General features: G+C 34.9%; 1 protein-coding gene across 1 annotated transcript; it reads left to right on the forward strand.

The window, feature by feature from the left end:
• The first annotated feature begins 1,424 nt into the window (after window positions 1-1,424).
• LOC134275091 (uncharacterized) lies at window positions 1,425-10,261 on the forward strand. The gene is made up of 2 exons (XM_062757344.1): window positions 1,425-2,066; window positions 9,224-10,261. Exons 1-2 carry the CDS (start codon window positions 1,425-1,427, stop codon window positions 10,259-10,261), a joined length of 1,680 nt encoding a protein of 559 aa, XP_062613328.1.
• The last annotated feature ends 10,528 nt before the right edge of the window (window positions 10,262-20,789 follow it).

The raw sequence follows: 20,789 nt of genomic DNA on the forward strand, positions 1-20,789 counted from the left end.
AGAAGCACAGGTGCCCGTAGTCAAGTTCCAGTTCATTTATTTCACTCACTGTCACACCAACATCAGACCAGTGGTTCATGAGGTGCATTATATAGATTAGTCGTCAAAATTGTAAGGGAAATAATTAATACATTGTATAATAAATATGATTATGATACAATAGCATAAATGAGAGGCATAACATGTGTGCAAAGTATAGGACCCCCCCCCCCCCGCCTCCACCTTTGAATACATGATCATACTAAAATTCAGATTCGAAAATCACTCAGCGAATGATTACATTTTATGATAATGATTTTCATTTTTAAAATATTTTTAAAAAGATAAAGAAAAAAACTCACATGCATATAAAATAAGATTAATTAAAGGGTAATGAAGATGAATTGTGACATGGCATTGCATATCCGGAATGTTTTAAATTTTCAACTTTTCATTTGCGACATTTTTAGGTTTCACTTCCAACAATTTTAAGTTTTCATCTCGAACATTTTTCAAGAAATGCTATCCAACATTTTTCAGGTAGTGCTTTTCGGTAATAAAAACAGAATAAAAGAATTCACGTGTAAAAGAGTGCACTTATGGGCCCCGGTAAAATGTGAAAAAATAAACAATCAAATAAAGCAAAAATTTTCATCCCAAATCATTTATTGATAACTAAACCGTACGATTCAACAAATTCTACCGCTGAAATTTACGAATATACAAAGAACAAAACCATAGAATGTGGCAGGGGTGGGCCGACATTTGTTATTTTCTATAGTAAATTATAGAAAACGGTCATTCATTTCAAAGCTTTTGTTTACCATGATCCTAACTTTGTACAAACTTGTACAAATGACAAAATATGCATAATACATTTATAAAACTTGTGTGAATATAGGAAATTTGACCAATACGCGAGTTTCAAGATTGTAACTCTCCTGTGATAGAGGCGCAAAAAGTATCATTTTCAGCGTGGAGGTGGGACAGGTTGTTTCTGTATACAAACGTGCATGAATAAATGGACGATATTTATGGCTTTCAGAATTTATCAAATGTTATAGAAAGATATAGATGTTAAGCAGTAATTCATTTGATGATTTTATAAATCTGCTTTCAATTATAGGGTTCTTGTAAACGAAAGAAACGTCTTTATAAAAACTAACCTTTTTAAAATTATACATACATTTTCTAAAAAATAAGTGTTTTTAAAAAGTTATAATAAGAAAAAGAATCAATATGTCGTTTAGAAAGCCGACGTGCAATGATAAGATGCATGTGTGCTGTATTAATTAGAGGTCCATATCTCTTCCCTCATCCGAAAAGTCTCATATCCAATGATATTTTCTTTTTTGTAACGATTTCTTTGTTTTAAAAAAAATGATGCCTTTACATTTATTCGGTTATTCTCGAGTTGAAGAGTGCATCCTGGCAATCATGAAGTGATGTTGAACCAGTATATCAATGATGTCAACGAAAGAAAGGCAACACTAGAAGAAAAAAATGCGGCAAGGATGATTCGTCGCTGGAGAAAGAATCATCCTTTGTCTGTTGCCAATTGCCTGAACCCATTGACCGGAGCTCAAGAAAAACGTGTTTTGGTTGATGGTAAAATGGTTTTAAGGTTAAGTGAAATTAGTTCCGCGACAAAACAGGCATTCGAGGAAAGTAAGGGCGCTGGTTCACGAAAAATTCGACATCGCTTAAAATCTGTATTCAGCGGCGTAACACATCGGAAGGTTCAAACCTCTCTTAAATCTCTTCCCGAAAAGCAGTCCGTCAATCCAATTTTCGATAACGTTGTTCCTCTTAAACCGATTCGTGCAACTTCGATACAAGAACGCCACCAAATTGACTTAGTTGATATGTCGCGACACACGGAATTTTATAACGGTGTAGAGTACAAGTATATTTTGTCGGTTCTAGACGTTTTCAGTCGTTACGTATGGCTTCGCCCGCTCAACTCGAAAGAAAGCACGGAAATCGCAGACGCGCTGGAGTCCATTTATGAAAGCGAAGGACCGCCGAAAATCATACAATGTGATAATGGTCGCGAATTCCATGGTTCGGTAACCCGGTTGACCGAGGTATTGGGTTGTCAAATTATCAAAAGCCGACCGTATTACCCGCAAAGTCAAGGTAAAATTGAATCGTCTCATAAATCCTGGAAATCAAAGCTTAAGTACGACCTACTAAAAACAAGCGATTCGAACTGGGTTCAAGATTTATCTAAATACGCGATGTTGCGCAATGAGGAGTATCACTCCTCTTTAAAGGCTTCTCCATTTTACGTATATCAAGGACGGGAATCTAATCGTGTGCGTAAGTCTACTCGTCTTGGACCAACCGTTTCAAATAATGTTTCGAAAGAGTTGAAAAAGCAGTCCGCCATTCGCAAGGCAGCCCTACTGGCATCGAAAAAACGCGAAAAAACCATGATAAAGCACCATTTCAAAAAACATCAAGTTAGTGTCTATAGTGTGGGCGACGAAGTGTTCGTAAAATCCCAAACTCGGAAAAATTACAATAAAGCTAGGCCGCGGTTCGAAAGGGGAAAAATAATCGGCACAAAACACAACGCGTTCTCTAACAAAATCAGGTTTTCCAGTGGGGTGTCGCGTTGGATAAATGTACAAAACATAGCAGCAATTTCACGTTCCGAAGAACTGTTAAAAAGACAAAAACGTCATCGATTAAGGCTTGATCCATTGTGCGAGTGTAACAATGAGAAATGCTCCCGAAAATCGGATCCAAACTGTGTACACAAATTAAATAAATTTTGTTGCCGCGAAAGCAAAGTTCCCTGTTCACTGCCTTCCCATAATTTCCCGCATATATCGGATTTCTATCTTTCTGATAATTTAGTAAACCAACTTAAAGGACCGAGCCTCTCGAGAACCGATACAGCCCATGACGATTTGGTTCGAAATGCGCTTGAACGAAATTTAATTCCCGTTGGGGATATTCCTAAAGACGGTAGCTGTCTCTTTCATTCAGTTGCACAATCGCTCTCTAATTATTTGTGTTGAGTCACGTTTTGTCCGCCATCACGTTATGTCCGCCGTCACGAAATGTCCGCCACTTTTTCGGAAAAATCGTCACGTTATGTCCGCCGTCACGAAATGTCCGCCTCTTTTTCGGAAAAATCGTCACACTATGTCCGCCGTCACGAAATGTCCGCCTCATTTTCAGAAAAATCGTCACACTATGTCCGCCGCCACAAAGTGTCCGCCTTTCTTCCCGACAAATCGTAATATTATGTCCCCCGCCACAAAATACCCACATACCTTCTAAAACAAATCGTAATATTGTCCGCCGCCAGGAAAAGTCCGCCTTTCTTTCGAAAAAAAAAATCGTCAGATTATGTCCGCCGCCAAGAAATGTCCGTCTTTTCTCGGTAAACTCGTCACTGATCACATTGTGTCCGCCGTTAAGAAATGTCTTTCAATATTCCGGATTGTAAATATCGTCTCGTAATGTCCGCCTTCATAAAAGTACGCCCTTTCTTTTAGAAAATTGACACTTTTTAACTGTATATATATATATATATATATATATATATATATATATATATATATATATATATATATATATATATATATATATATATATATATATAACTCTTTAATAAAATAATTTTGAAGAGAATTCTTAATTTTGCAAAATTTAGGGAAAAAAATGGTCTTAGTCGTAAGTTCATTTGTAAAACGTGCCCCATGCCTTTACCGACTAGAACAAACCACTTTCTAAATTTTCAAATGATCACGTATTTACTTCATCCAATGGGGAACGCGTTGCTTGGTCGCACCTGGCCGCAGGTAGGTATCTTTATTTACTTTGACCCCTGCTGCGCCACGTGACAGGTTGAAAAGAAAAATGAAGACTATCGGGTAAGTATTAAACAAACAATACCAGCATGTATGTTGTAAAATAATTAAAACAGATTGATGATGAATTTAAGTTGTTTTTCTATTACCATCCTCTAATTGTTTAATAAATAAAGTCGTTCCAGATTTATTTTCAAGCAGAATGTTCTCAAAGCCGGCAATGCTATCTATTTATCATGTCTTCATGTTTATTTTAACTAAATATCATTTCTTGAATTAAAAAATAATTTTTCAATTTTAACCAATGTGTATTGATGTGTTAGGGATAATGTACATATACTGCATAATGTTATCATTTAAATGTAAAAATAAAATACAAATTGGTTAAAATCGAAAATTTATATTTCTAAGCGAAATAGTTCAGTCTTTAATTTTATAAATACCTGAATTAAGTTACTTTTTCTCATAAACTTTGTTTTGATGCATCTGTCGGATTATTCAATGCATGCAATTTCTTTTCTTTTAGCATCTTTAGTTAGGGGGGGGGTGTTTTTTCTAATATTTTCTTCATGATGGTTAAAATTTGTAACTTTTTGCTCCAAGAATGAAATAAGAAGCAGTTTTGACGTGTTTAATTGTTTATGAATTGAATCAGTTATATATTTAAAAAAAAAAATACATGAAAAGAGAACGTTGAACGCATTTCAGAATTCCTGAAACTCAGGAATTGAATGCAATTTCATTGTATTTGAATTGTAGTTAAAATTTTTCCCATGCTATAAAACAAAAGGTGTGAATCTCGGTGTCTGTTGAAAAGGGCTTCATTGTTTTAGAATCACAGGTGTCATTAAATGTATTGTACACATCCTGTCTCTACCTGAAAGGGGGTACACTATCTCGGTTGCGTTTGATGTAATTTTGACATGCCCCTCAATCAGTGCGACGTCTTCCACCGGTGTCTTCTACCTATTCCCACTTTTTAAAAATCTCAATTCCACCTATTCCCTCTTGCAAATAACAATAAATGTTTATATAATAATTTTACTACAGTAATTACATCCCATCTTGGATTTACCTGTATTTTGTACATTTGAAGACAGAAAATAAATAGTTTTATTAGACAAAATGATTTATTTTAATCATATGCATTACATATATAAGAAATGCATAATATATTTAATAATTTGAAAATAAAGGGTTACAAACCCGTAATAAATCTTGAAAGTTTATGTAATTCTTAATCAGTTATTTTTTTTATGACAGACATTCTTAAAGTTTGAACATCAGCAGTAGTTTTCAATATAACGTAATAAAACGTAATTTTTATGTGTTCTGAGAGTCACGTGCACAATATTTCCAGTCAGCATCCTCATTTTGTCTCTGTAGTCCTTTTTTGACATATATTTGGACATTTTTAATAAAAAAAATAGTCTGTTTCCGGGGAGATCGGTTTTCATATGAGTACTTTTTTTTCAAAATCTTAGGCACTAATATTCATGACTTTGGAGATTTTCTGTTTGTTTTGTTTGATTTATAAAATTCCATAGATTCATTTCTAAAGACAAAAACCTCACAAACTAATTTTTGAAAATGTAATCAAAACATCAGTCATTTATGGAAAAAAAATATAATGACTTTGTTTAATATTGCTTATATCACAATGATATTGCAAGAAAATGGGCTTTAGAATAGATTTATAAATATTTTATTATTGTGCAAAAATATAAACATCAAAAGTCGGGACATTTTGTTAAAAAAACACATTGTATAGAGTAATGGATATAGCGTTGCTTTGCACAATGCTTCGTTGGAAAGCCTAATGGGTTAGGCAACAGACAATACCAAAATACCCTTTTATGCCGTTGAAAGTCAGTAATGTTTAAAAAGATAATTTATTGTTACAGTTATATAATTAGATCGCTAAAAATCATGTATTCTTTTTAATGTCCTACTTTAGCACAAGTCATGATTATCTTTATATAGTGTTAATGAAAATAAAATAACCATTTAAGTTATTTCCACCATCGCAATTCTAATGGTTCAAAGTACAAAAACTGCATTTATTTTTATTTAATAAATTTTAAATTTTTCAATTATTGCAAAAAATGCATAGGTCGCCATATTATTTAAGGTGTGAGACAGAAATAAACAGAAGTATATGTCAACAACAATATCGCACATTTTTTTGTAAACAATATTATGAGAAATATGTAAAAACTGGTTAAAATGCATATTTCTGATGCTGTATGTTCCTAAATACTTTCTACTTATAAGATAATTTTGAATTGAGAATATCAGGGAAACTATGTTACATTAGAAGTATAATAAAGCAAATGCCCGAATGAAGAGACCTGAGAAGGAGTTATTGCCCTTGTCAACATTTTTTAAAGATTGAATAATTGATTAAATAAAAAAAATGCTTATTTCAAATTCTTTTACTTTACAATATTTATCATTACACCTATTGAAAAGCATTCCTCCAAAAGATATTGTTCTATCAGGTATTAATTTTAACTAAAAACAGTTTTTGCAAAAACCTATGACATCATAGGAGGGTGGAATTACTTTAAGAGAAGGTTCTCATTTTTGCCGTCAATTTTTTCATGATTTTAGAATAACTTTGACTGTCTGACAAGCCTTTTCGACCAAATTAAAGACTTAAGTCCCAGCTGCAGACAACCTCAAATTTTCTTCACAGAGATTGTTTCTAGAGGAAAATTTCGATTTCCTCTGCAGCGTGAAGAGTTTGATGCAAGGGGTAGGACTGTTAACAATAAGATGAAGAAAATCCTTGGCAGAACCTATATCAGAATAGATGTCAAATTTCCAAGACATTACTTTCCCGATGAGACCCACTTCAACCAGGCGGGAACAGTCCTCTTCTTGCTGTCAATAAGCAAGACCATCAAGAGTTGACAATAAACGGCCCTTTTAAGGGCCATTCAATTATTCGAAAAGATACCAATGAATACAGACGTAGAAACGTCGCACTTACGACGTATATACCCATTTATTTTACCGAACTTTTCGGTAAATGAAAAGGAAATACGTAATACCTATAAAATTACACATCAAGTAATAATACACAAGTATAACTTATTTTTTTTATAATTCCCGGAAATTTCGGCACAAGTGATAGTTGCTCGAACTTCTGTTTAAACTCGTCGTATCTACACAAAACCCAGACGTAGAAACGTCGCACTTGACGTACATACCCATTTATTTTACCGAACTTTTCGGTAAATGAAAAGGAAATACGTAATACCTATAAAAATACACATCAAGTACATAATACACAAGTATAACTTATTTTTTTTTTTATAATTCCCAGAAATTTCGGAACAAGTGATAGTTGCTCGGACTTCTGTTTAAACTCGTCATATCTACACAAAACCTTTTAGTTAGGTATTTAAAACAAGAAACATTTTGACTCAAGCGGCAAACCACAATGTTCCTGTTATGAGAGGCAACAAACTGATATTACTTGATTTGTTATTAATAAAATATATCATAAAAATCTATAAATATGTCACATTAAAACAGTGCATGCAATATTGCAGGCGCGTATTTTATTTGAACAACCGATTTTTTTTTTTCATACATAAATTTTATAAGTAGCCTTTCACGAGACAATTACCGGTACTTAGGTTAAAACACAAAAAATATTTGGAATCTCTTTCTCTAGCATATCTTAAAGGAGGGACTGTTGACCCCCCATCCCATTCAGATCCGCTAAATTGCATTTCTCCTTATTTTGGCACACTATAAAACATGCTATATCCTTGTCTGCTGCAGCAAAAAATTCGTATTTGTGAGAATTAAAATTTTACATATAATGAAAATCCTTAGGAAATATATACATGTACCTACATGTACATGCTAATATTCTCTGCGCTTCAAAATTCGTCAATCAGGATTTGATCAGATACAACTCTTACCCGATTATTTATTCAATTATAATTTTATTTATATTGCATTTTTGCTAATTCTCAAATACCGAAAACAATCTAGAGAAATTAAACAAATCTCCATTAATTGATCGAAACAATGTTGTTCAATGAAATCATTTGTAGCAAATTAGATAAAACAGACCGTTATTATTAATTTTTCTTGGTGGATATTTCTGATGGCATACGTTATTACCAGTTTCGTTAAAGATACATATATTAAACACCGAAAAGAAAAAATAAAACGCTATTTTCAATCTTGGACGGACATTTTGTAGGGACGAACATAACGTGACGACAATTTTGGATGATTGGCGGACACTTCGTGACGGCAGAAATAGTGTGACGATTTTGGGGGGGGGGGGAAGGCGGACATTTCTTGGTGGCGGGGGGGGAAAGGCGGACATTTAGCGGCGGACATAGTGTGACGATTTTTCCGAAAAAGAGGCGGACATACATAACGTGACGATTTTCCGAAAAAGAGGCGGACATTTCGTAACGGCGGACATAATGTACGGCGGACAAAACGGACATTTCTGTCACGGCCATCGCGAACGGCGGACATCCCAAAGTGTACGATTTTTCGTCAAAATAGGGAAAAAGAGGCGGGCATTTCGTGAACTCCAAAAACGGCGGCGACTCCAAAAAACGAGACAGTTATATAAAAAAACGGTGAAAAATCGTGAAAAGGGCATGATTACCTTACAATAACAGAAATGATTAATAATAAATGGTTTTAGAGAACGTATTTGTTAGAATTTTCCGTCAAAGTTGACCAAAGGAGCAGACATCGTACGGATACAAAACATGAAAACATCTCGTAACTAAGTTAGTCATTTTAGAACTACTTTTACTGATTTCAGAAGTTTATTTTGTAAGTAAGGAACGCTGGCGAATTTTCAGTTCGAATTTCCTCTGTCTTTCATGTCTATCGTGTACGCATTTAATATCGCATAATTAAAAAAGTACTGAATTGATGGTTTTAATTAAGATATGTTATGTCGACATGGCGTTATGAATAGCAATAGCTCTGCTGGCATATTTTCCATGATGCGCGCTAATTGCACATCTGCATCACATAGTGGGAGAGAGCAGTGGATATGCAAATATTCATATATAAGCCATCGTGACAAACGCATTTCCACATATGAAGAAAGTTCACGTTTCAAGTTAGATCAAATACAAAGAAAAATGTTTGGGAATTAAATATATAATAAAAGGGAAAAATATGTAAAATTGAACAATGTAATATATATGTTGTAACTGTTAAACATTGACCGAATTTTTACCTATATATTTGTAATATATTAATTATTTCGTCATACCTGTATGACTATGGTGAATATTGAGCCTTTTGATCGTATATACCTAATGTTTTCACAAATGAATAGATATGATCATGAAAACATTTTTACATATTTATTTAGGCCATGAGTTCGAGAACTTAAAAAAATCATTTTTTAAAATTAGAACCTGATACCGGGCAAAACGCAGGCGGATATTTGTATTAATGAAGTTAATTTTCATAATGTTAATACAGTGTGTATTCCAAACAGGGATCTCAACTCAAACCAAAACAACACAGATAATAACAATGTTCACAGTAATGATTTTTCTCACTATTCGTTACAGGAAGTTCAACTTGAACCTCAACTTACAGATTATTCTAGTGATTCGATTCTCCACCTACACCTATCCACCAACGACAGTTCGTTATCTCCTCCGGTCAGCCATGTAAACATAGGGCCTTCGGCTTCTTTTCCTGACAACGAATTATTTCAGACTGCAAATGACCACATCGATTCTCCTGTTCCGCCAGCATTGGAAACGCCGACTTTGCAACGCTTTTCCCCAACAGCAATCTCCGACACAAACAATCTGAGCTCCACAGAGAAAGACAGGTTATTTCCCCCAAGTCTTAACTCATCATTTTATTTATCTCCACCTTCTTTATCTCCAATTACAGATAGGATAAACGATTCAAATTTAGACAAACAGCCACCAGTATTATCACCTGTCCGATTAAGGTCTAACGTGCGACCCCCTAAAAAGTTTACACCAAGTGATTATGTCAGGGCTCGTAAGCAAATTTTTCCGGAAACAGAAAATGTAAACCAAAAGCAATTCACTGATTTACCTTACTTCATTCAGCGTCATATTTTATCCTTTGTAATATACAAAAATTTTAACATGTTTTTGACTTTAATAAGGGTTTCAACACACTTCAAGCATTTGCTAGGCACCCTTCATAAATTGTGTCCTAAAGTATACTTAAATGAAAATGTCATGTTTTTATTGGAAGGTAGGTCAGTATTCGCAGAGGGCGTAAGGCACAACTGGTCTGTTCGTCAGTTGGGCCGTGTGTCGGGTTCGGGTAGTGGAGTAATGATGGAATTACGGAATATATTGCGACCGATTTCTTCACGGTGGATTAATGGTTACATCGAGATACTGGCAACAGCAATCGCCGGATGGTATTATATTGTCGATTTTAAATTTAAAAAGTAACGGGTAAAACGTGAAAAATATCCTTGTATATACGCGTTCAATATCGTGCTTATTAATTTATTAATTTTCAAACACTGTCAGTATATGGTGGTATGGCCTTTTTTTCTCTGATCAGGCTTCCAGTTGGAGCCACCATTCGCGCCAAACACATCATTAGGGAAAATGTGGTACGACCTGTCTCCTTATGAGCTGGTTTCCAGTTGGAGCCACATTCGCGCAAATCTAGGTTAACATGTAACAGAAAGAATATCTACTTATTTATTTATTTATTTATTTATTTATTTATTTATTTAAATAGAGTATAATATATTTATTTATTTAAAAAAAAAAAAAAAAAAAAAAAGACTCTTAACAGGAGATGCCTCCACGTGGCAAGAGTTGGGCAACAGTTTTACTGGCAGAACTCTCCTAGAATATACTATAAGTCTGCCGACAACCCTTATTTCAATATTTCTCTACTAACAATAGTCACGTGATTTTTATTCAATATTAACTGGTATTAACTTTAAAAAACTTGGTATATGATCGATGCACAACAATTTTAAAAAATCTAGATTGAAAAACAGGGCAGGACACTTTGAAAGCCTCCACAAAATTAAATTGTCAGAAATATTCTAGAAATGTGCGTGTAATATTATTATTTTTTATTCATTCGTTTTGATCTCGGGATCAAACACGGATAAGCAGTGCTGTTTTTGGTCTTGCATAACGAAGTAAAAATTTACATTTGTTTTCAGCGAGACATTTCTCCCCTTTCCAAACAAAATGCTATGAACATTAATTTAAAGTTGTTTAATATTGAAGCTCGTATTATTTTTAGGTACACTGAATGCTTTTAATATGTTTAAATCATAAAAAAAAAAATCCAGTTTCATTTCAAACTATGGACGTTTTGCAAGTACTGTAATTACTGATAATTATTGATATTGGGACACGCTATTTATCAAGACAGCGAACTATTTGTCTCTCTGAATTCCCTACAATCAAGACATTGATAACTTTTTGAAACCATTTATTAAATCCAATCTATTATGTATTGTTTGAAACTCAACGTGATGATAATTCGTCGTGTTTCAACAGACGATATACATTTGTAGTGGCTGTCGTTACGGTTTTTTAAAACATTTTTATTGGGCGGGGGGGGGGGGTTAAATTATTATTCCTATTCGTATCCTCTTCGTAGAATACATATATCGCTACAATGCACCTCCAATTTGTCTGCACCTTAAACATGGACATGCATGTGAGATGTATTCCCTGATCACTTAAAAAAGGTTTATTGTTATTTGGGTAGGTTTTCTCCACATTTTATTATCTTAAAGACACATTACTGAGGGCTGTGTCTTTCAAATCTACACGCACGGGAATTTTTGAAAGTCCTATTGTATTTAATTTTCGATAACAAACTGAATTAAATAGATTTCCAACTTTCTTTGACAACATTGTGATTAATCTATATATATAAATATAGGACTCAGTTTCTGCGTCATCGATTACGAATTCGTGTATGAAGCGGTAATGAGAGTTAATCGTCTTATTGATGTACGAACAAAATTTAAATTAGGAGTAGCAGTAATGATGATATAGTTTAACAGTTATTTTGAACTCCCAGCGTACTTCATGTTGAGGTTGTTTTAGGCATAATTAATAACCAATTAGCCATTTATGATCGACACGGTAATTGATTTCAAAGCAAAATTAGTATAACTTCAAAAAGTTCATTTTTTAAAATCATATATAATAGCAATTTTTTTAAATTTGATAACTGCTTTTTAATCATAGATGACAAAAAAGGTAATCATTATTTAATTACATAATTTGCCTTGAGTTTGTTATAACTGTGAAATTTGTGATTTTATTTTATAGCCACCATGAGAGTCGCCATATTCGGTTCCTCCTACGTGAAGCGAGCTTCAAGCTTTACAGACTTTGTCATGCCATTTGAAGTCGGGTGGTTTGGAGTTGGTGGGATAACAGCTTCTCAGCCTTGTCCAAATATCATCTCCAAGATGTTGAGGTACAACCCGGACATCGTTGTAGTGTGCTTAGGGGGAAACGACATTTCCAGTGGAGCCGAGGCGTCAACAGTCATTGACTGTCTGACGAGCCTTTTCGACCAAATTAAAGTCTTGAGTCCCAGCTGCAGACAACCCGAGATTTTCTTCTCAGAGATTGTTTCTAGAGGAAAATTTCGATTTCCTTTGCAGCGTGAGGAGTTTGATGCAAGGCGTAGAACTGTTAACAATAAGATGAAGAAAATCCTTGGCCGAACCTACATCAGAATAGATGTCAAATTTCCCAGACATTACCTTCCCGATGAGATCCACTTCAACGAGGCGGGAACAGTCCTCTTCTTGCTTTCAATAAGCAAGACCATCAAGAGTCGCTCCTAGGAGTTGACAATAAACGGCCCTTTTAAGGGCCATTAAATTATTCGAAAAGATACCAATGAATACAGACGTAGAAACGTCGCACTTAACGTATTTACCCTTTTATTTTACCAAACTTCTCGGTAAATGAAAAGGAAATACGTACTAAACTTATACAAAAATACACATAAAGTATATAATACACAAGCATAACTTATTTTTTCATAATTCCCGGACATTTCGGCACAAGGGTTAGTTGCTCGAACTTCTGTTTAAACTCGTCATATTTCGTTATATCTACACAAAACCCTTTAGTTAGACTCAAGCGGCAAACCACAATGTTCATGTTATGAGGCAACAAACTGACATTACTTGATCTGTTATTAATAAAATATATATTGTAAAAATCTACACATTAAAACAGTGCACGCAATATTGCAGGCGCATATTTTATTTGAACAACCGATTTTTTTCATACATAAATTCAAAGTAGCCTTTACGAGACAATTACCGGTACTTAGGTTAAAGCACAACAAATATTTTGAATCTCTTTCTCTCTCTCAGACATATCTTAAGGGGGGTTTTGACCCCCCCCCCCCAATTCCATCCAGATCCGCTAAGTTGCATTTCTCTTTATTTTGGCACACTATAAAAAAAATGCTTTATCCTTGTCTGCTGCAGCATAAATTTCGTATTTGTGAGAAATTAAAATTTTACATATAACGAAAATCCTTATATTCTCTGCGCTTCAAAATTCGTCAATCAGGATTCGGTCAGATACAACATTGACACGATTATTTATTCAATTTTAATTTTTATTATACTCCCGCTTGAAAAGTGGAAGGGTATATAGAAATCGGTATTTCCGTCCGTCCGTCTGTCCGTGTGTTACGCTTTGGGGTACCCATCTCTTATCCGCAACTCCTCTCATACCACTGAAGGAAATTTAATGAAACTTTAACAGATTTTAATTACATATTGCCATTGTGTACCTCGTATTTTACTTTTTGATCTGACGTTTATTTTTGATTTTCCAGAGCAAAACATGGACACTGCCATTATATTCATATGGGAGGCGGGGGGTATCATTTAGAGAGCTCATTGCTCACAGTACCTCTAGTTTATATTGCAATTTTGCTAAGCTTTTGAACACTAAATATATAAATATTCCCTGCCAATGTAAAATACTTTAAATTTATTTTTTAAACTCCGCAGAGCACCAAGGCTACTTTAAACTTTAATATCAAATAACCCACCGCCTCCTGCCGTTCACAATATGTTTTCTTTGTTATTACAATTAAAAACTGGCAACAAAACAAAGGGTAAGGCTTAAATTTTTCTGACACCATGCCATTAAATTCTCAAAACCGTAAACAATCAAGAGAAATGAAACATATCTCTATTAATTGACCGAAACAATGTAGTTCAATGAAATCATTTGTAGCAAAGAACAGACCATTGTTATTAATTTTTCTTGGTGGATATTTCTGATGACATACATTATTAGACGTTTGGTTAGAGATACATATATTAAACACCGAAAAGAAAAAATAAAACACTATTTTCAATCTTGGACGGACATTTTGTAGGGGCGGACATAACGTTACAATTTTGGATGATCGGCGGACACTTCGTGGCGGCGGAAATAGTTTGACGATTTTTTAGGGAGAAAAGGCGGACATTTCTTGGCGGCGGACCTAATATTTCTATTTTTTTGGGAGAAAGGCGGACATTTCGTGGCGGCGGACATAGTGTGACGATTTTTCCGAAAAAGAGGCGGACATTTCGTGGCGGCGGACATAGTGTGACAATTTTTCCGAAAAAGAGGCGGACATTTCGTGACGGCGGACATAACGTGACGATTTTTCTGAAAAAATGGCGGACATTTCGTGACGGCGGACATAATGTGACGGCGGACAAAACGTGACTCAACAGGGCTCAATGCGCATTACACTCATGCTAACAATTTGCCTGCTTGATGTCCAGGAGTTAACAAAAAGATTTCTTAAAGGTTGCATCAATTTCAGTGGTTTTGTTCCCACTCCCCATGCCAAAGGGGCGCAAGGACCATGAAATTCAAAGTATTTATTCCTATTTGTCCATAGAGGTTACATGCGAACATTGGATGTAATTGGTTAAGCACTTTCAGAGGATTGAAGAAAAGTTCCAGAACAGCAAAGCCGTGACTGGTCATATCTTTATTGAAGCATCCTCAGGCAGTGTTGATTCAAGTGTGTTCAAGTCTTGACCCTAAGGGCTACAATGGAGTTTTAAATCATGTTAAATCATGTTAAATCAAGTTTTACATATAAGGGAAAAAAACTTTCTGAAGAACAGGAACGGCAATAGACTAGTCATAATGAAAAGGAGACATCTTAAGATAGTATATAATTAAATTGGGGCCACAATGGGGAATTTTTGCACATGTATGAATAGGGCTAAAATCTGCTCAAGAGCAGCAAAGCCATTTGCTATATTGTTATGGAAGCATCAAAAGGTACTTAAAAACTCAAGTGCGACCCCCCCCCCCCTCCATGTAAACTTTTCAATGCTAAACTGAGTTTTTTCCCCTAGCCAATGCTCTCATATGAGCAATGTGGCCCATGGGCCTCTTGTTTTACGATAATCGTCACTATCTATTCAGGACTTACTGTTCAATGAAGGATATACTTAACTATATGATTTAAAGGTCACAATTCAATTTATATCATATCTCGTCTCCCTTTGTATGACACACTATTTAAAAAGTGCTATTTTGAAGTTTCTGAAATAAGGTAACAACCTTTTCCTCGATTTCTCAATATCTTCTGACCGATATTTCAATCAATACATTAACAACTTTTATCTTTAAGATCAAAATAGGTTTAATTAAATGGAAGTGAATTTGTTGTCTAAATTGTTTTGTGTTAAGATCGAACGTTTTCGTTTCCATTTAATATCACTTGAAACACGTTTTTCCCCGCGCCATTATTATTACCTCACCTTTTAGAAATTTTGTTAATTACAATTAGTTTGTATACATTTCTTTGCACGTTACTTGATAATTTTAAAGCCACAAAGATGAAATGCCAATGATATGGAGATGATCTATGTTAGTAAGTGTTTCATCACGAAGAAAAGTTAATGCAATTGGATTACGAGAACAAAGCAAAATTGCATTCCATGTGAAAGAGAAAAACTTTCCTAAATCCCAAAAGACGAATATAATCCATGACTTTATTAATGCTACAGAATATATGCATTTAATATGTTAATTTTTTTTATCTATTTATAACTGACGCCGGTTTTAATTCTTCCGCAATAAACATTAAAAAAAATCTTTTCTTTTAAGTAATAAAAAAAAAGACAAACACAAGGACAAAACACTTCTAATTTAACCACAAAATAAATGTAAACTTATTTTATTTCACCAAACTCCACTTCAAACTTTTATTTTTTATTTATTGTTCAAACATTAATCTTTTAAATTTGTTTTATTATTTATGAATCAATGACCTACTTTAACAAAAGAATGTTCGATTCGAAAATCATTTTTAGCTAACCAGAGCCGGATTTTGTCCGGCGTCCTTTTGACTGTCTGCAAACTTTTCCCATTTTTGACTTCTTCTCTAGAACCTCTGGGCCAATTTCAACTAAACTTGCCCTAAAGCTCCCTTTGGTACACTGTAGGATGGGGGAGGTAATTTGTTCAGACGAAGGGTCACACCCTATCACAAGGGAATATAATTCAGAAAAGTTGGTGGCATGTTTTTAAAATCTTCTCAAGATTCAATGTGCCAGGAAAGATCAACGTTGTTCAAATCATGACTGCGGGGGTAGAACGGGGCCACAAGGGTCAGGTTTTAGGAAAAAGTAGGAATTAAAAAAATCTTCGCAAACACAGCAAAGCCATGATTGGTTATATCTATAGGGAAACATCCTCAGGTGGTAGTGCAAATTCATTAAAGTTCAAACTTAATGATAAAAAGCTACGGTAGGTCATACATGTAGAAATATGCAAACATTCAGAACGTAGATTCAAAATTGTTAAAATCATATCTCCCTCCCCTTTTAGGGTAAATTTTGACCACTTGTGGATTTAAATTTATGTCTCAAGACTGAAATTACTTCTGCTTTTTACCTAGCCACAGGTGAGCGATGTCCCATAGACCTGTTTTTTTTTTTTTTTAGCTCTGTTGGTCCAACACAGAGGGGTTTATGCGATAGCAAGGTATACGTCAATCTGATTAAAATCAGATCCTTTGATCCGCTCACATAGATCGAGTACACGTTGTCCGCTACTCCTCCTACAGTTTTTGTCTGATTTTAATATAACTTGGCACACAGGTAGACTCAGATATAAAATTCACTGCATAATTTTTTTATTTTAAATTTTGATCAATATCACACATGTCGTGGATACTAACTTACGACAATCCTTCAGGGAAATTTCCTCAAAACGATTTTCCAACAAATTTGTATTTGATTTCATAACACTTGGCATACAGCTAGACCCTACTACCATATACCAGTGTAACTATTATTTAGTGCATTGATTGCCATGGTTACTAAAAATAGAACTTTGTGAACTTTTCCTTCCGTTTTATTGTACCCCGCTTGAAAAGTGTAGGATTTTAATTTTGGACTGTCCGTCCGTCTTTCTGTCTGTCTGTAACGCTTTCGTTTCCACGCGATATCTCGAGAACCCTTTGAGCTTTCACAATGCAATTTTGCATATCAACTCCCTATGGACTACAGAAGAACCCTATTGATTTTGAGGTCAAAGGTCAAGGTCATAAATTCGCAAATTCTGTCTGTTATAACACTTTCGTTTCCGCGCAATATCTCGAGAACCCTTTGAGCTTTTGCAATGAAATTTTACAGAATAACCTCCTGTGGCCTAAAGAAGACCCCTATTGATTTTGAGGAAAAAGGGTGAAAGTTCAAGGTCATAAATGTCTTCATGATATCTGTGTGTAACACTATCCTTAAAGGGCGATATTTCAAGAGGATTTTGAGCTTTTGCAATGTGATTTTATACCAAAACTCCCTAGGACCTCTCTCACCCCTTTCAAATTGTCCCGCCCCGTTTTTATTTATTAGTATGCAAAGATGAAGTCACATACTTGTATTTATATATTCACGTTCGATATTGTCAAAATTTTACACAATGCATGGTGTCTAATTTAACCTTTATTAAATAGTTCTAATGTAATAAGAATATAAAGTCCGCCGAGAAACTGTTTAATACGTAATATTTACATTCACTGTAATTTTCCTAATGAAATCCATTAGAAATCCACGACGTTCAAATTTCTATAACACACGCGAAACCTTGTCACCGCGCGTTAGAATACACGGTAGGAACTATATGTATTTTCAATACTCTAGGAACACCAAAATGTAAAATGTTTTATTTCAACTTAATGAAAAAACTATAACCCTGAAAAATTAAAGTAAGAATTAACGTAATGTGCGTTAAGAATTAATTTGTCACTTTTTTTCCTCGCAATGTTTGTTTGTGTTATATAACTTTGCAACGTAATTTATCGTCATTTGACGTCACAAACGGCTCTTGATTCTATTTACCACGGCAGTTTTGAAGGGCGCTAAATTCACATTAAAGATTACCGAAATAAGCAACTATGAAGAAGGAAAATTAGAGAATGTAAATATAAGCGTTGAATTCATATTTTTGGATGTCTTCGGTCCTATAACACACCTGGCCGTGCCGACAAATTATCATACCGCGCTAACGCGCGGTATTCAATTTGTCGGCACGGCCAGGTGTGTTATAGGACCGAAGACATCCAAAAATTTAAATAACTCTCCTCATACCCCTGTGCTAAAAATAGCGACATGTTATACAATAAATATAATTTTCGTCAATTTACAGCGTTTCCGTGGTGTAGAGGTATATGTCTCTCGCTTCACATGTTAGAAGTTCCGTGTTCGATTCCCGGACGATCCATTTGTTTTTTTTTTCCGAAATACTTTTTTTGTACTAAATGATAGTATTCAGCATGTGAAATTAAAAATTTATGAGATCTAGCTTGTACAAACTCATAAAATCACCATTACAGTGCGATAAATATTCCATATAAAAAGAATCTTCTATACACATAATAAGAATAAGCAATCAAATCTGTATATCCATTTTGACATACATGTATTTTATTTGCTTCAGTATACATGTATACATTTAATAATTTGACAAACTCAGTCAGGGGGATCCGACTCCCCTCCCCCTCCCCTCGAACTGCACATGGTTTACTTTTCCCCTAAGCGGGGGACACACATTCTCTGAATTAGCTTGTTTCAATATCACTTGGAACACAGACCATATAAAGATTTATTGCATCATTTTTTTTTTATTTTGATGGACAGCGTTGCCATGGTTACTAGAAATCTCAGTGAAATTGATCGATAGCCTTCCTCTTTTAGCTCACCTGAGCCGAAGGCTCAAGTTTAGCTTTTCTGATCACATTTTGTCCGTCGTCCGTCCGTCTACCTGTCCGTCTGTCTGTCAGTCCGTATGTAAACTTTTTTTAATTTTCGACTTCTTCTCAAGAACCACTGGGCCAATTTTAACCAAACTTGGTATCAAGCATCCTTGGGAGGAGGGAAATTTAAATTTTTAAGATAGAGCCAGATCCTCTCACAAGGGGAGATAATCAAGAAAAGACACAAATAGGGTGGGGTCATTAAAAAATCTTCTCAAGAACCACTGATCCAGAAAAGCTGAAACTTAAGTGGAAGCATCCTGGGGTAGTGTAGATTAAAAATTGTTCAAATCATGCCCCAAGGAGGTTGAGCGGAGCCACAACAGGGAATCAAAGTTTTACATACAAATATATAGGGAAAAAACTTTAAAAATCTTGTTCTCAAGAATAGCAAAGCCATAAGTGATGATATTTATAAGGAAGCATCCTCAGGTAGTGAAGATTCTAAATTTTACAAATCATGACCCCGGGGGGTTGGGTTGGGCCACAATAGGTAATCAAAGTTTTACATAGAAATATATAGAGAAAAAAAACCTTTTAAAATCTTCTTATCAAACCCACTGGGCCAGAAAAGCTGAAACTTAATTGTAAGCACCCTGGGGTAGTGAAGATTTTAAATTGCACAAATCATTACCCCCGGGGGTTGGGTGGGGCCACAATAGGGAATCAAAGTTTTTCATAGAAATATATAGGGAAAAAACTTTAAAAATCTTCTTATCAAGAACTACACTGTACTTGGCCAGAAAAGCTGAAACTTAATTGTAAGCATCCAGAGGTAGTGAAGATTCTAAATTGTACAAATCATGACCCCCGGGGGTTGGGTGGGGCCTCAATAAGGAATCCAAGTTTTAAATACAAATATACAGGAAAAATCTTTAAAAAAAAAAAAAAAAAACTTCACTGTACTTGGCCAGAAAAGCTGAAAATTAGGTGGAGGCATCCTGGGGATCAGTGTAGATTTTAAAATGTCCAAATCATGACCTTTGGGGTACAATGGGGTCACAATAGATATTACAAGGGGAGAATCTGGTTAAGAAAAGCAAGGCCAAAGCTTTTCAGGTGAGCGATGTGGTCCATGGGCCTATTATTTTTAAATAGTAAGGTGGGGTATCGATCCACACTTTAAGCGCCTTTGCTCCTACAATTTGGCTAGATTTCAATATTACCTAGCTTAAAGTTCCGCGGTAGTTGAGCGTTAAGAAACATATATCTTTTTTTAATTAATTTTGTTGATGGTAATGTGAGCATTGTTGTCATGGTTACTTATAAAATGTAATCCCCCCCCCCCTCAAAAAAAAGGCTTTTCCTGGAACGGTAGAACGGTTTGCGTATTCTAAATTTAGCAGTCAATGGATATGGTGTTTTTGGCGTAGTCATGAACTAGAGCTACACATGTCCACAGTCCGTGCCGTATAATTTTATTTTTAATGATTTCTTGGAGGTATTCCAGAATGAACGCAACACTGTCTGGGCCAAAGCCGCTAAAATATGAAGCCCGCTTTTTTAAGAACGCATGCAGTATATTAAGATTAGAATAAACCCGTAGGAGGAGTAGCATTTGAAAATATTTCACAGAATTTTTTTCTATTTTAACTAGCCACGACAACACTGTTCGTCGTAATCAAAAACCGATACCCCGAATTATGTATTTTTGTAGGCTACTTATGTGCCTATTTA

Source organism: Saccostrea cucullata, unplaced genomic scaffold (genome assembly GCF_032062105.1).
Source record: "Saccostrea cucullata isolate Sc308-1 unplaced genomic scaffold, CSIRO_AGI_Scuc_v1 ctg363, whole genome shotgun sequence".
NCBI lineage: Eukaryota > Metazoa > Mollusca > Bivalvia > Ostreida > Ostreidae > Saccostrea > Saccostrea cuccullata.

Excerpts from the sequence above, each read along its gene's own strand:
- LOC134275091 (XM_062757344.1), top strand. The coding sequence starts at position 1,425 with ATGTTGAACCAGTATATCAATGATGTCAACGAAAGAAAGGCAACACTA. Across the intron at positions 2,067-9,223 it reads CGGTAACCCGGTTGACCGAG|AACCTGATACCGGGCAAAAC; the intron begins GTATTGGGTTGT and ends TTTTAAAATTAG.